The 17,033-nt window shown below is 37.8% G+C and overlaps 1 protein-coding gene across 1 annotated transcript in view; it reads right to left on the bottom strand.

Moving 5' to 3' along the window:
* Positions 1–3,302: 3,302 nt before the first annotated feature.
* Positions 3,303–17,033, bottom strand: part of LOC107562336 (gamma-aminobutyric acid receptor subunit rho-2-like) — a 23,250-nt gene continuing 9,519 nt past the window's right edge. The window contains exons 3-8 of the mRNA XM_016246971.1: positions 12,936–13,003; positions 10,877–10,970; positions 9,736–9,888; positions 8,169–8,321; positions 4,468–4,664; positions 3,303–3,676 (exon numbers count right to left, since the gene is read on the bottom strand). Of these exons, the coding sequence (XP_016102457.1) occupies positions 3,368–3,676; positions 4,468–4,664; positions 8,169–8,321; positions 9,736–9,888; positions 10,877–10,970; positions 12,936–13,003 (974 nt within the window). The 3' untranslated portion in view covers positions 3,303–3,367. The remainder of the gene's footprint in view (positions 3,677–4,467; positions 4,665–8,168; positions 8,322–9,735; positions 9,889–10,876; positions 10,971–12,935; positions 13,004–17,033) is intronic.

Raw genomic sequence — 17,033 nt, 5'->3', positions numbered from 1 at the left:
TGGTATGTGTTTGCAGTACACAAGCCACGGTTAAGACAGCTGACTCCACTGTGATGTGGCTCGCTCGCTCTCTCTCTCTCTCGCACACACACACACACACACACACACACACACACACACACACACACACGATGCGCAAAACTCCGCATTTGAACAGTCAATAGCAAATATTTAAACTAATAACAAAACAGTAGCTGATTCAGAAGTGCCAGATTGTCATAGCAAAGTCAGAATTACCTCCTCTCCTAGGTTCACGAAACGGTCGTCCATAAAATGCATTGCTGTTCTGTTGTAAGTAATCTTAAAGATTCCTAAATGCATCTACTTTCGGAAGGGCAAATAAAGTGCTTTTGCTTTCGCCTAGAAACACACAGCGTCTCCCTGACATGCTGCTTCAACACTAACTGCGGTTACTGAAACCATGCCTTCTTTCTTTGCGTGCACATTTGGGCGCATTATGCTAATATTTCCACATAGTGAGGTAGATATGTGGGGGCGTGTTAGAACAAGCCGTTTTAGGGGGGCGTGGCAGAGTCTCAACTTTGATAAATAATATCTCTTTGGTTTTGAGACTTTAGTCTTTGCAACTTCAGGGATCTTATCTATGCACAATCAGCTTGTAACACTCCAAAGAGAAAGGAAAACTCGAAATCGCATCATATGACCCCTTTATTATTTTAGAGCTACATTATTGTTTTACATTAGTGCATTAGTGTTATGGATGGGGTAGGGCTATGCTTGCCTCACAGGAATATTGTTCCAGGGCCAAAACATCTGTCCTTCTAGTCAAAATATGGTCACCTGTCAAGCTGTTAGGGCTCTATGGCATTACAGTTTAAAGGGATAGTTCACCCAAAAATGAAAATTAGCCCATTATTTACTCACCCCCAAGCCATCCTAGGCATATATGACTTCCTTCTTTCAGATGAATCCAATCGGATTTATATAAAAAATTTACTTTGATCTTCCAAGCTGTTTAATGGCAGTCAGCGGGTGTTACAGTTCATCAGTCCAAAAGAAGTGAAATAAAGCACATTCATCCATAATAAAAAGTGCCTCACACGGTTTCGGGGGGTGAACAAAGGCCTCCTGTGATCAATGTGTTTTTGTAAGAAAAATATCCATATTCAAAACGTAATAATAACTTTAATGTAGCTTGCGCCAACAGTTGTACACGGGAGCAGCAGTCTCGTGAAAACCAACATTTGTTTACAGGAGCAAAGGAAGCAAAGTTTCCTTACTTTAGCAAAGGAAAACCAGTCTCAGTCTCAGTTTCCAGTCTACAAAAATGGATGCACTTTATTTCACTTCTTTTGGACTGATGCACTCCAACATCCGCTTACTGTCATTAAACAGCTTGAAAGATCAAAGACCATTTTTAATATAACTCCGACTGGATTTGTATGAAAGTCATATACACCTAGGATGCCTTGAGGGTGAGTAATTCATGAGCTAATTTTAATTTTTGGGTGAACTAACCCTTTAATATCACAACAGATCATCAAAATGCACTTTTTTCAAACATTTCAGCATATTTTCAAATATGTTAGTAAAATAAACTACAGTAATTGCCGTTAAGAGTCAGAATAAAACAATACTGAAAAATCCCAATTACTGATTTTTTGTTTTGTTTTTTTACCTGGTGATCACAAATGGATAGCTTATTCGTACAAATTTCTGTGAGCATTTGCAATATGCAAACATGGAGAAGGATAGACTGGAAGACCTGTTGCGGATCAAAGAGGTAGACGTGGATCCAGCTAAACAGGTAGGCGTGGGCCTCAACAAAGAAGTGGTCATCAGAGAAACATAGGCAGAAGACAGCGTACTGTTATTTCAAATGAAGTCCAGGCCATATTTTAGCCTGGACAACTTGGGGGAATCATCTCAATGTGTGCAGCTATATGTGAAGACAGTGTGGTAGTCTGTAGACCATTTCTTGGATGCAGCACTGAACACCCGATAGCTTTTCTGGAAGAATTTGAACAGGCCTGTCACAGTGAAGACATCAGTTGTGTTATTGTGTGGGAAAATCAACCATTTTGGAGTGGTTTCAGGCTTATCCTTGGTTCATGTTCCTATATCTCCCACCATATTCCCCTTTCCTCAACCCAAACTCTTTGCTGCTTGGAGGTGAAAGGTGTACGATCACCATCCCCATAAACATGCCACGCCATACAATGACATAACATAACTGCACAGCAATGTCAAGCCTGGACCCATCATGCCAGAATGTTTTTATCATGGTGCTTGAACAAAGAAGATATTCACTGTGATCTTGATGAAAATGTATGGCCAAATGTGTAGGACAGGCTTGATGTCAATTCATTTGAGATTCCCTATTTAGAGTAAAGTGTTTACATTTATTTGTTGACAATGCAACCACTCGTTGTAGAAATACTGTAAAATAAAATATTTTCCTGTATACTTTTTATGTGTTCTTTCAAGATAATTTACTTATATAAATATATTTTATTATGGCTTTTGTATGTGTAATCTCTATTCTGATATGACTGTGTCTACAGCAACAGGTAATTTCAAACTGAATATGCAAAACAAAGACTTTTAAAAACTTACCACTTACTTTTGAAAATAGTACCACAGTAATTTAAAATCTGTAAATGCAATCAACAAATAGGATTCTCACATATACATCTTTCTTATCCAAGAATGTACATCTGCTAGCTGGGTGTACATTATGTCATGATCTTTCGTTTACCTGTGTTGTCTCTTTACTTTCAATCAATAACAAATAACAATTTTCTTCTACTTTTGTTAAAGGTGCACGAAGCGATTTTTGCCAAACGATATTGATATTTGAAAGCACCAAAACAAACACTCCCATACCCCAACAGGAACTCCCCCCTATTTTCCTAACTCCGCCCCACACGTTCGTAAACAACCCTGGCAACGACAATGGCAAAATCTGCTATGACTGCCGGCCGCAGCATATTCAAGCAAAAGCCAACACAGAAAAGTTGTGTGAAAAAGCAAAATCAACGTAACTCGCCTATCAAGAAGAAACAAAGCAACCTCTGCTTCCGATTCACTTCCGCTCCTTGAGTTTCTCCACCGCTGGAAAGCTGCTCCAATATTTACGTGGGTCCAACCTCTTGCCTGATCGTAACCCTTCTTTTTAATGTTTTGTTCCTCTGAAATTTAATTTGCCGTCTCTCTCTATCTATAGTCGATGCTAATATCCATCCCTCTCTTCTTCCTATCATTACTAGACATGCCCCTTGCTGCAAGTGTGTTTTGGGACTCGGTCCGACACTGTGGTAAAAAGCGTTTTTCAAAAATCGCTTAGTGCATCTTTAATATGTATGTATTTCAATATGTTACAACCACAATCTCTTTGCAAGGCAGTTCAGCAGTATACAGACCAATAGATCAGATTGAAGAATATAAAGGCCCCTGGAAAGATAATGCGAGAGTAGGCATCAATGACGTGAGTGTTTTGGATGATACGTAGGCCTCGAAGGGTCTTCCTCTTGGCTCCTGTGGCCTCATTTGCCAAAGACAGGCACACCACCATGTGGTCCTGTTTATCTGCAGCCTCCTCAGTGGAGACAGGGGCCTGGGTATATCCTGCCAGGCTATTGGCATCAGGCTTACTGTACGCTTCATCCAGAATCATAGTCCTTGCGTGGGATATGTCACATGTCCAGGGTAAAGGCTAAAATGGAAAAACACAAACACTTCCATATCCATTTAAAGAACTTTTAACTTGCCTCCATGTTGTGAAAATTACCTTTACATGCATTACAAAATTTAAATATTGGCTTCACAAAATCCTCCTAAAAACTTTACGTCATAGGGAAGTAAGGAAATTTCAACATTCACAGGGGCTAGTCTGTGATATTATTGCCGCCCGAATCCAGAATGTTGGTGTTTTTCTCCTACGTACCACCCATGTAAAAATTCCCCAAAACATCAAGGCCATGTTAACTGCTATCTATTAATTCACAAGTATGTTATTTTGCAATTATTGTTTGACCACTGCCAAGCACCGTAATGTGCTTCACAGTAACGTGGATGCATTTTAAAAATACTTTTATTTCTGAAATGCTGGAGTCCGTTTACAAGAATAATAGCCCATTACATTACTGTTCAAATACAGCTGTTAAATTGTAAAACCTTTTTATAAATTAGGGTTTGTGTGACTGATTATTTTACTACTCCAAGTAGCCAGGTCAAATGTGTCAAATTTCCAAATTTTTAAAATTGCATCCATATTCTGAAGGTATAAATCTAATTTAAACCACAGTGTGCCAATTTTCCCATTAATAAATGTAAATTTGTTAGACACCTTATAAAAACAATAGCTTAAATACCACAAACTGTACAAAAAGTATGTTTTGTCAAGCTCATATAATGAAGGTGCATAAAGGCAAGTGATAGTGAAAATTACTGTTAGCAAAAAAAGGAGATTATTCGAATGTACTTGAAAATCAGTTGTGCATTTACCTTCTCCTTTGATTTGCGATCTGTCCCATCATGCACTGTGGTCAGGTAGTTTATGGCAGCATACTCAATTACCGATAAAAAGACAAAGACGAAGCTGACCCACAGGTAAATGTCCACGGCTTTGATGTAGGAGACTCTGGGCATGGAGGCGTTCACTCCAGTGATGATGGTGGACATGGTGAGCACCGTCGTGATGCCTACAAGAAATGACAGTGACATTTTGCTAAGAATACTGTAAGGGTTTTGACGGTTGTTTTTTTTTTCCTTCAGTTTGTCTCTATTTCATCTTCACACCAACTATGCACTAGTGTAACACAGGGCAGAAACAAAAAAAAGTTTTGTATTTTAATCCAATTTTGTGTAAAATGTCTTAAAAACATTACTTTTTGATTGGACTATATTTGCAAAAAAAATTTGAAAGCAATTTTTAAAAGTTTGCATTTTCAGGCTCCCAAAACACAGTTGTTATGTAAATGAATAGCTAAAATACATCATTCTTTCCCGGTTTTAATTGAAAATGGTGTCTTATAGATGCCCCCAAAGTGTTAAGAAAGAGATTTTATAAGTGTTAAGAAAGAGAACTATTGGTCTGTATCCCTAAATGTTCAATAGTGTTGAAGTATTTTCTGTTTTTTTAAATGCACTGGGTCTATCTTTCTTTCTTTAATGTGTGCACAGCAGTGGCAAGTTACATAATCAGATGACTTTTTCAAGTAGGGTAGAGTGGAGGAAAACGCCCCCTATTGTTTTTTCCCAAAATAACCACTAGATAAAGTCCAGATACATTTTTGTTGTAACTATGGACTACATGGACAAGAGTGATGTATAAGTATCCACCATGAAGCTCACACTGGTGATGTACCTGAGAAGTAAGTGATCTCATTTTCAGCAGAAAGAAAAAGTTTTAAAGCTTGTTGTTTTGTAGAACATCACAGTTACAGTATATATTATATGAGAATAGTAAGCCCTGTCGATAGGTAGTATGTGTTATTTAAGAAAAAATATAATTATATTTTCAGAATGACAATGTTTTTTTTTTTTTCAAACATAGTCAGGGGGGTAAAACGCCCCCAGGGTGCCTGGCTTAATTACTAGTTACTCTGTTCTGAACATCAAATCCTTTGTTTTTCCATCAAATGATGAATAAAAATATTTCGACTTTATATTTAAAAATTACCTTAAGTTAGCATCAGGTAGCTAGTTAGCATCAGCTAACAACATTTTTCAAATCGGCTATTATAATTTTGTAATTCATAATTAATTATTAATTATATTCTTTTTAATTTCTGGCTAAAACTGCCTGTACTCTGATTTTGCTGTAAATGTATAAAGCAAATTGCTTTGTCAGACTGGGGGCATTTTACATCACCTGTGGGGCAAAACTCCCTCTTGGTACTAATTTAATTTTTGTTGAAAATCTAATAACATGAAAACTTATGACATTTTTCATATGTGTTTATAATTTATGTCATTGTCACTAAAATATGATAATTTTTCAACTCTACCCTAATAATTAAAGTAACACATTACTTTTAAATTTACTAGAAAATATCTATGTTACTTTTTCAAATAAGGAACACAAGTTACTTTGTTTTCCCATTTATTGACTGAGAGCTCTCCTGTTCCCTCTCATGTTGAGAGAAATTGGGAGTAAGTGCAGCAGCACTTTCTTCAGGTTGAGGCTTATTAATTTCACTTTTGGTGTGAAAGTGTCTTTACAGTTTCCAAAAACATAACTTTTTTGTTCTTAAAAATAAGTCCAGTTCAGGTGACAAAAAGTAACACAAAAGTAACAATGCATTACTTTGAAAAATTAACTTTGACTTTTTCCCCAACACTGGTGCACTGCAGAATTTTTATTGTAGTGGCAATTGATTTAACTTGCAATGGCTGTAACAGGTATTGATGCAACGGCAATCTATTGCAGTTATTTGTCAGACCTATTCCTTGTTTTGTGTGTGTTTTGCTCCCCTTGCCCTTATTTGGTCCTTCCGGTTCCTGTCCCCATTTAGTTCTATGTGTTCCAGGTGTTCCTTGTTAGTAGTTATCCTCCTCACCTGTCTGCCCCTTGTTATCTGCCCTACTTGAGTCCTAGCCCATTCTGTTGTCCTTTGTCCGGAATTGTATACATCTACCCTTGCTATGTGTGTTTTCCTTGTTCCCTGGATGTGATTAAAACCTATATGTTTGAATGCCACTCCTCGTCTCCTCGCTCCTCCGTGCTCCTCAAAGTAGTGAAACGGGACATTATTATATTTGTCCACTGTTAACATTGTTTAAAATTATTCATTAAATGTGTAAAATCACCTACACAAGTCTTGAGTTTTCAGAAAGCGGTCATTTCTCAATTTACTAGGATCTCAAACTAAGTACAGTGGGTATAGAAAAAAAAAATCACCCCACTTTAAAAAAAAAAACATTTTGTAAATGAAGACGGCCACAGTTTTTGTTTTATCCAGTTGCATTTACTCAGTGCAACTTATAACATCCAAGTGAAAGATAGAACACCAACATGTCATAAAAAAATAAAGTTGGAAAAAGGATCATGCTCTTGTGTCAGTATTTTGTTGAAGCACCTTTTGCTTTAATTACAGCCTTTAGTCTGTTAGGATTTGTCTCTACTAACTTTGCACATCTAGACTTTGGAATATTTGCCCGAATATTTATCCGGATTGTGAGCGGTATTGGATTTCAGCCAGACATATTGTTTGGTGTTAATAAGGCCAAATAATTCAATTTTAGTCTCATCTGCTTCAGAATCTTCAAGGTGTGTTTTGGCAAAGCTCGGTCGTGACTGCATGTGGCCTTTCTTGAGGAGTGGCTTTTTTCTTGCAACCCTCTCATACAAGCCACATTTGTGGAGAATTAGTGATATTGTTGTCACATGCACACAATGACCACTCTTTGTCATAAACTCCTGCAACTAAATACCTGATCCAGGGAGGGTCTGTGTTGTACCAAATACCGTCCACTTCTTAATAACAGACTTCACTGTGCTTCTAGGCATTGATAAAGGCTTTTAAAAAAAATGTATCCATCTCCTGACTTGTGCCTGTCCACAACTTTATCCGGAGATCTTTTGCCACCGATAGTTGATTGTTTTCGTCAGTTGCACTACTAAGGACTGAAATGCTCCAGGAAAGCTCTTTTCATGCTGAGCGGATCAAAATGAGCACAGCTGATCACAGATGAAAGTCAAATGGCTTTGTGTGCCATTGAGAAGATGATTAGTTACACCTGATTTGAGTTTACAAGTCATCTTTATGGGGTGATCCTTTTTCCAACTCAGTATTCTGGTTTATAATTTTTTTTTGACATGTTGGTGTTATATCTTTCACTTGAATGTTATAAGTTGCACTGAGTAAATACAGCTGGATAAAACAAAAACTGTGTCCATCTTCATTTCAGGCTGCAAAGCAACAAAATGTGATTATTTTATAGGCGTGATTCTTTTCAATACACACTGTAGTTTTCAACCTTGATTTAAAAATAGAACAATAACAAATACTCTTTTCACACAGTCCCCTACATTAGTGTAGTCGCATTGTTTTGTTTGGCAGCCTCAATATATTGGATATTCTTGATCTTAAATCTATGTAAGAAAGATATAAGAAACTGCTTATATCAACAATGGTTGTGAAATCCTGGACATATTTAAGCATTCAGCCAAACAATCCCACTGGTTTCCCCAATGAATTCACCTAACGAGACTCGTGCAGGAACAGCTCGACAGTCGATCCAGAAGGACACCCATGACAACATGACCATCAGAGTGGCGGGAAAGTACGTCTGAAGCAGGAAGAAGAAGATATGACGACGCAGACTGAAGTTGATGTAAAGACGATTGTACCAACCTGCAGGAGATATGAAATGAGAACAGGTTCTAGTAAAAGAAAATGCAGTTTTCTGATTCTGAAATCTGAGCAAGGATTGAACTTAAATATAGTTTCTTAAGGGTACTCTTGAGCACCCAAGTCTTAATAAAAAATTAATAAACCTAAAAAATGCCTTTAAACTCTGTTCTCTTTTTTGTTCTTCTTGTCTCTTCATGCTTGATAACAGCAGGTGTCGTCACAAACGGACAATAATCACATGTAGAGTGAACTTGTTTTATTAATTAACAGCAACACTACTTTAGTGTTACTTCTACTCTCTGTAGAGAAGAAACATATAAACACTGAACTATATTGATTTATCACTGATGATTTTGCTGTGTACTGAACATAATCACATTACCATAATCGCTGCATTCTGTTTCCATGAGCTTCAATTTAATGACTGCCTCAAACGCATAATGCGTGCATATAAAATGCATACAAAAAGAAGCCACTCATGACAAAGTCCAAAGTTGCTCAAATCAGATGCCAAATAAACTGATTTAGCCCTTTATATCTGACACTTTTATACATAGTATCTGGAAATTGTAAACTACATAAACGGTACACTTGTAAATAACATACCTGTACGTTCATTTAAACAATTATATGGTTTTTTTCTATATATTTCTATTTCTGTATATAGTGCATTATTTATTTTTCTTTTTTTCTTATATTAGTGTTATTTCATCATCTGTGATTCTATGCATGTCTGCACTATCATGTATGTTTGCACTATGTATGTACTTTCTTCTGCACTGGAAGCTCCTGTTGCCAAGTCTAGTTGATTGTTTTCGTCAGTTGCACTACTAAGGACTGAAATGCTCCAGGAAAGCTCTTTTCATGCTGAGCGGATCAAAATGAGCACAGCTGATCACAGATGAAAGTCAAATGGCTTTGTGTGCCATTGAGAAGATGATTAGTTACACCTGATTTGAGTTTACAAGTCATCTTTATGGGGTGATCCTTTTTCCAACTCAGTATTCTGGTTTATAATTTTTTTTTGACATGTTGGTGTTATATCTTTCACTTGAATGTTATAAGTTGCACTGAGTAAATACAGCTGGATAAAACAAAAACTGTGTCCATCTTCATTTCAGGCTGCAAAGCAACAAAATGTGATTATTTTATAGGCGTGATTCTTTTCAATACACACTGTAGTTTTCAACCTTGATTTAAAAATAGAACAATAACAAATACTCTTTTCACACAGTCCCCTACATTAGTGTAGTCGCATTGTTTTGTTTGGCAGCCTCAATATATTGGATATTCTTGATCTTAAATCTATGTAAGAAAGATATAAGAAACTGCTTATATCAACAATGGTTGTGAAATCCTGGACATATTTAAGCATTCAGCCAAACAATCCCACTGGTTTCCCCAATGAATTCACCTAACGAGACTCGTGCAGGAACAGCTCGACAGTCGATCCAGAAGGACACCCATGACAACATGACCATCAGAGTGGCGGGAAAGTACGTCTGAAGCAGGAAGAAGAAGATATGACGACGCAGACTGAAGTTGATGTAAAGACGATTGTACCAACCTGCAGGAGATATGAAATGAGAACAGGTTCTAGTAAAAGAAAATGCAGTTTTCTGATTCTGAAATCTGAGCAAGGATTGAACTTAAATATAGTTTCTTAAGGGTACTCTTGAGCACCCAAGTCTTAATAAAAAATGAATAAACCTAAAAAATGCCTTTAAACTCTGTTCTCTTTTTTGTTCTTCTTGTCTCTTCATGCTTGATAACAGCAGGTGTCGTCACAAACGGACAATAATCACATGTAGAGTGAACTTGTTTTATTAATTAACAGCAACACTACTTTAGTGTTACTTCTACTCTCTGTAGAGAAGAAACATATAAACACTGAACTATATTGATTTATCACTGATGATTTTGCTGTGTACTGAACATAATCACATTACCATAATCGCTGCATTCTGTTTCCATGAGCTTCAATTTAATGACTGCCTCAAACGCATAATGCGTGCATATAAAATGCATACAAAAAGAAGCCACTCATGACAAAGTCCAAAGTTGCTCAAATCAGATGCCAAATAAACTGATTTAGCCCTTTATATCTGACACTTTTATACATAGTATCTGGAAATTGTAAACTACATAAACGGTACACTTGTAAATAACATACCTGTACGTTCATTTAAACAATTATATGGTTTTTTTCTATATATTTCTATTTCTGTATATAGTGCATTATTTATTTTTCTTTTTTTCTTATATTAGTGTTATTTCATCATCTGTGATTCTATGCATGTCTGCACTATCATGTATGTTTGCACTATGTATGTACTTTCTTCTGCACTGGAAGCTCCTGTTGCCAAGTCAAATTGTACTTGTTACAAAGTGTAAATATACTTGGTAATAAAGCTCCTTCTGATTCTTTATATGCATGCACAAAAAATAAAAAAAATGAAAAGATGTCTGGCACGTCATGCACTAGTAGACAGCCTGTATCTTCTGAAACTGAAAGAGAACTGCCTAGTTTACTATTTAAAATTAGGCATGTGCACCTGTGCTGCTGTAGAAGGCCAATCTGGAGGTGGTGTGAAACTTCTGAATGAGAAACTGAGACAGCGAGATCTTGTCATCTGTGCTATTAAAGGGCTTGCATGTGACAAATCCTGAGATAAACACTTTATGAAAAAACTTTATGAAGTATGTGCAGCAACCACTTTCATTGTGGCTGAATATGTGCAAATGTCCATATTCAATAATTGAATATCTGTCACCTTAAATTCTACATGCATGCACTGTTAAAATTTTTAGTGTGAAATGACAGTGTATTCCAGGTTAATAATTGCATTACTTACACAGTAATTTCACAGTGGGACTTCTCTTGTCTCTAACTGCACTCTCAGAAATTTCTTGTGAACAAACAGCATTATACTGTGTTTCTACAGTGCAGATGTACTCTGAAGGCACCCATCATGCAATGCAGCATGAATAGATCATGCTGTAGAGTTTTTAATTCTTGGTTTTATTTCTGCTATAACTTGTTTTTGGTTCACTTTTTGCAGTTTGGGTTGCTGGTTTATATTGTAAGTGTTGTTTTATTTGTTGAATGTTACCATTGTGTTTTGTATTTCAAGAATTGATGTCACATCTTTCAAAGATGTTTCTCAGCAGTTGCTTCAGTATTGTGAAAGATCCCTGCACAAACAGTTATGAATATGAAATCCGTTATTGATTCATCTTCATGCTTAAATAATGCTAAAATAAAAACTTCATGTTCATGCTATTTTGACTGTCTTAAAGTCAGGCAACTAGCTTATTTCATATTCTAGCTTATCATCATTTTGACAAATGTTTTCATTTGTCACCTTCTGACATGACTAGATCAGCAATTTGAATATGAATATGCAAGGTCGAAGAGCCCAAACAAATAGGATCACCAATCACCATTATGGTGACTTCAAAACAATTACAGTAGTAAACAACTAAATGTCTCACAGTGGCACAGTTAAAGACAACTTTATAATGTGAATTCACAGTAAAACAAGAGCAGTAAATTACTGTGATGTTAGCATCATTCTGCTGTTCATTCACAGGAAGTTTACAAGAAAATGGCCCAGCATGCATTGATTTCACAGCAAATTTCTGACTACAGTAATTTATTGTAAAATAATCCTCTTTGATCCTGTAAATTCCTGGTAATTGTTTAGATTGGTTTTGTTCATATTTGACTAGCCGACATGACAGTTGTCTTGTTACTAATACCATCTGATCATGTGATCTCAACCATAACAGAATATAGAATAAAACAGCATAGTGCAGCTTTAACAGTGCAGATACTGTTGATGTGGTTACAAAATAAATTTGCTTAGTCCAATTTAAACCTAATTTTTTTTTAAATTTTTTATGCAAGGTGTTGACATGCATCTTCAAACTGCCTAAAGCCTTGTGAAATATTATCAATCTGTTGGCATTACTGAGGGATGTCAGCACTTTTACAAGCCTTCAAACGGGATGGACTGATCCTGATTGGCTGATTCTCTGTGATGTCACTGCGTAAACCTCATGGATTATCCTCTAGCATATTATGTAAAATCACATCCATGCTCACTGGTAAACACCGGCACTGATATGCTAAATAAAAGCATGTCTAGACACATCTCCGATGCTTTCAGAAGGAAAGGTTAATCACTGATGCTGAGCTCCAAATATAATCCATGCAATCTTCCTGATATCATTTGGACTGCAAGTAGCCTACTTTAATGTTAAGAATCACATTCTCATTATGTTAATGGGAAAAAATCATACATTATTTCAATTTGTAAAGTATGCATGCATCACTTTTAATGTGCGGAGTTTAATTAATGCTGATTTTGATTTTAAAAGAAAGGGAGATTTTCTTTAATGTACAGTGTTTGGTTTTTTGGCATTAATGTTTGTTTGTTTGTTTGTTTGTTTGTTTGCTTAATGGCCATGACAACTATGCAAAGCTCATGCACAAAAAAAAATTCTTCATTTTCTTTATGTAAAATATAGTTGTTTTTGGAATGAAATATGCCTTACATTATAATAAACAATTTATAACAATCACTGACCAAATAATAAAACTTTTCTTACCATATCTACTTCGGAGATACTGTCCAAACTCTCTACCTGTACATCAACACCTACGGGTACTGCTGGACCTGAGCAGAAGAGAACAGTATTAGTTTCAAGTTGTTTTTTTTATAATGTGCAATTTCACATTTAAAGAGACTATTAAAAATCAGGAACTATTCACACACACACTGCATAAATGACAACATATCCATAGCACTCAAGTGGGGTTTACTACACTCTCAGAAAAGCTGTGATGAATTTTGATTTTTGTCTTCATTTTGGTTAAAGTTTTAGTACACAGTAAAATCCTGAGTGTTAAATTAACACTACTCGGAGCATATATGGTCCCACTCTAAAAGAGTCTTAAAGTAACACTGAAGCAGTGTTAAAGTTAATGAGATAATTATGTGATTAATTAAGTGCTGATTGAGCATTAGAAATGAACACCTGATGAACAACAGAACGCGTTGGTGAAACTCATGCATCTAGCAAGAACTTAATACACAAAATAGTCATATTGATTCAAGCATTTAACATTTATGAATGAATTAAATGTCAGTAGCCTAATGAACAATACTGTACAAATTATAGCGATCACGAGGTAGTTCATATTCTATCCCAAACGCGTACAGTAAAGCTTAGCCTACAACACCACATCAGTTATATTCAGGTCAATAGTGCCACCTGTTAGCGCAGTTTTGTAACTTAGAGAAAAACTTTTTTTATGTCGAGATCACGAGAAATTTAAGTCGTTATAACGAGAAAACAACTCTCGTTATGTCGATATAACGAAAAAATAATTAAGTTGTTATAACGAGAAAACAAAGTTCATATTCTATCCCAAACGCGTACAGTAAAGCTTAGCCTACAACACCACATCAGTTATATTCAGGTCAATAGTGCCACCTGTTAGCGCAGTTTTGTAACTTAGAGAAAAACTTTTTTTATGTCGAGATCACGAGAAAAAAAAAATATATATATATATATATATATTGAGACAATTAAGTCGTTATAACGAGAAAACAACTCTCGTTATGTCGATATAACGAGAAAATAAGTCATTATAACGAGAAAACAACTCTCGTTATGTCGATATAACGAGAAAATAAGTCGTTATAACGAGAAAACAAGGGGGGAAAAAAATAATGCATGGCCGCTTAGAACTTCCATACTTTTCAAAATAATATACCCGTTACATTCCCCCCTGCTAAACCCTGCCACTCCATTGACATCTCTCGCAGATTCATCGCTGAAACACAAAACAACATATTAGAAAAACATGACATTATAAATGAATAACTTTATATGTTATTACCCAAAGTTATAGAAAACTCTGAACTTTTATTTCACAACATAGTCACTTCTGTACTTCACAGGTAGGATACCCTTGTTTTGATACCCTACCTCTGTTTTGTCTCTCACACTGCGCCGGCATGTACGCGGTGTTACAGGTGATGGAAATGAACAGTGCCGAAGCTGATCTCGGTGTACTACCTTTGTAGGACCCCCCTTTTCTGGTTTGACCGTAAACACAGGTATGTCTAAGTGGTTTTGCTTTATCACTATGTATGGTTTGTCTTCCCATTTATCCTGAATTTTATTTCTACCGTGTTTGAGAATTGCGCAGTAGCACCCGATCTCCAGGCCTCACACGAGCTCATCCTCTTCTAGACCCTTTTCTCCAAGAACATCCATTGTTAAACATGCATCCCTTCCGAACATTAAATAGAATGGAGAATAACCAGTAGATGAATGGACGTGACTGTTGTTAAGCCATTACCAGCTCCAAAAGGTGAGTCTTCCAATCTCTCTTCTTCTCTGGAGGTAAGGTTCTTAACAAGTCATGCATGGTACGATTAAATCTCTCACATTGAGAGTTTTCCTGTGGATGGTATGGGCTTGTACGACTTTTTCATATACCATAGATCCTGCAAAGCTCTTTGATCACGTTGGCCTCAAAACATCTGCCCTGGTCAGAATGCAGGCGAGCCGGACAGCCATAATAAACAAACCAGTGCTTGAGCAGGGCCTTTGCCGTTGTATTTGCTGTCTGATTCCTGGTAGGAACAGCGACTGTAAATCTGGTAAACATATCAGTAAGAACGAGCACATTTTCACACCCCCCAGAAGACTGTTCAAGCTGCGTGTAATCCATGGCTAGGACCTCTAATGGAGCTGAAACATTACTGCATGTCATAGGGGCTCGAAGCCTGGGGAAAACATCTTTGGCAAGTGTACATCTCTTGCACTGCTTTATCCAGCATGGAACATCTGCAGACATGGTAAGCCAGTAATAACTTAGTCTCATTCGAGTTAATGTACTTCTCTCTCCAAAATGACCTCCGTGTTCATGTTGTCCCTCGTACACTACACGCTGTAGAGGCTCAGGAACAACCACCTGCCAGATCTCTTCCCCATCCCTAGGGTTCAGGATGCGTCTGAACAGCACTCCCTGACGCAACTTAAGATGGTCAAATTCCTTGGCAAGCTTCTTCAGTTTTGGCTCCATACAACTGTAATACATTCTACTCGGTCTCTTGTTCTCAGATACTGCTTTATAAATGGGGCCAATCACAGGATCATTCTTCTGCTGCTTTCCTATCTTGCTCCAGCTATATCCGTTTATTTCTCCTCTTATTAATGCTTGCACCGCAGCTTTACCTTCAGGTTCCTCTTTGTCAATCCTCTTGCCTGGTCACATGCATGCTCTCACCTCGTCAGCTCCTAGCCGGATGAAATCCTTTCCATCATCGTCCTCCTCTGGTTCCTCCCTTGAGGGGATCCTTGACAGCTCATCCGCATTCGTGTTGTGTTGGCCAGGTTTATAGCATACTCCAAAGTCGTACTCCGCCAGCTGCGCTACCCAGCGCTGCTCAACTGTGCCAAGATTAGCTGAGTAGAGGTACATAAGTTACATAAGGTATTCTCTAAATTTTTCTGTGATCGCCCACTTTAATGCAAGCAGCTCCAACTTTAATGCACTACAGTTTTTGTCATTCTTCTCTGAACCTCTTAGTCCTCTGCTTGCATATGCCACCACACGCTCAATCCCCTCCTACTTCTGGCTGAGGACCGCTCCCAGTCCGTGACGACTTCCATCAGTGGTAAGTCTAAAGGGCTCACTGAAGTCGGGATATGCCAGAATTGGTGGGGACATTAAACACCCTTTCAACTCGTCCAACGCGGTCTGGCATTCTTGGCTCCAAGTGACTGTTACTGGGGTCTTGCTTCTCTTTCCTTCACTTACCAGTGCATGTAGTGGTTTGGCAATTTGAGTGAACCTTGGGACAAATCTTCGGTAATAGCTCATAAAACCAAGCACTTGCCTGACTTCTCTCACATTTCTGGGAACTGGCCATGTGTCCAAAGCTTTAACTTTATCGTCATCCAGTTTTATGCCTTCTGCAGAGATCTGGTGCCCTAAGAACTTTACTTCTGGCCTTAGAAGGAATCACTTGCTTGGCTTTAACTTCAGACCATGTTGTCTTAGCCGGTTAAAGACAATTTCTAACCTCTCACAGTGGCCTTCAAAATCTCTGGAGAAGATAATGACATCATCCAGATAGACCAGAAGAATGTCGAAGGCCAAGTCACCCAGCATCACACCCATCAGGCGCTGAAAGGTGGCCGGAGCGTTGCACAACCTGAACGGCATCCTGGTCCACTCAAACAGCCCAAATGGGGTGGTGACGGCCGTCTTCTCCCTAGCTTTCTCACTCACAGCCACCTGGAAATACCCAGCAGTCAAACCCACGTTGCACAACCCGAACGGCATCCTGGTCCACTCAAACAGCCCAAATGGGGTGGTGACGGCTGTCTTCTCCCTATCTTTCTCACTCACAGCCACCACGAAATACCCAGCAGTCAAATCCAGTGTAGAGAACAGTTTGGGTTGCCCAACGCATCCAAGGACTCATCCACCCGTGGAAGCGGATAAGCGTCCTTATACGTCACTTGGTTCAGCTTTCAATAATCACAGCAGAAACGCACACTGCCATCTTTTTTCATTACGATAACTGCGGGTGATGCCCAGGGGCTGCTGCTCTCTTTGAGGATTCCCTGGGACACCAGGTTCTGGACATGCCTTTTGACTTCTTGAAATATCTGTGGTGGTAC

Source organism: Sinocyclocheilus grahami, unplaced genomic scaffold, assembly GCF_001515645.1.
Source record: "Sinocyclocheilus grahami isolate Dianchi unplaced genomic scaffold, SAMN03320097.WGS_v1.1 scaffold819.1, whole genome shotgun sequence".
In the NCBI taxonomy this organism is placed as follows: Eukaryota; Metazoa; Chordata; class Actinopteri; order Cypriniformes; family Cyprinidae; genus Sinocyclocheilus; species Sinocyclocheilus grahami.
Note: the sequence above shows the minus strand (reverse complement) of the source record. Positions and strands in the feature narration are given on the sequence as shown.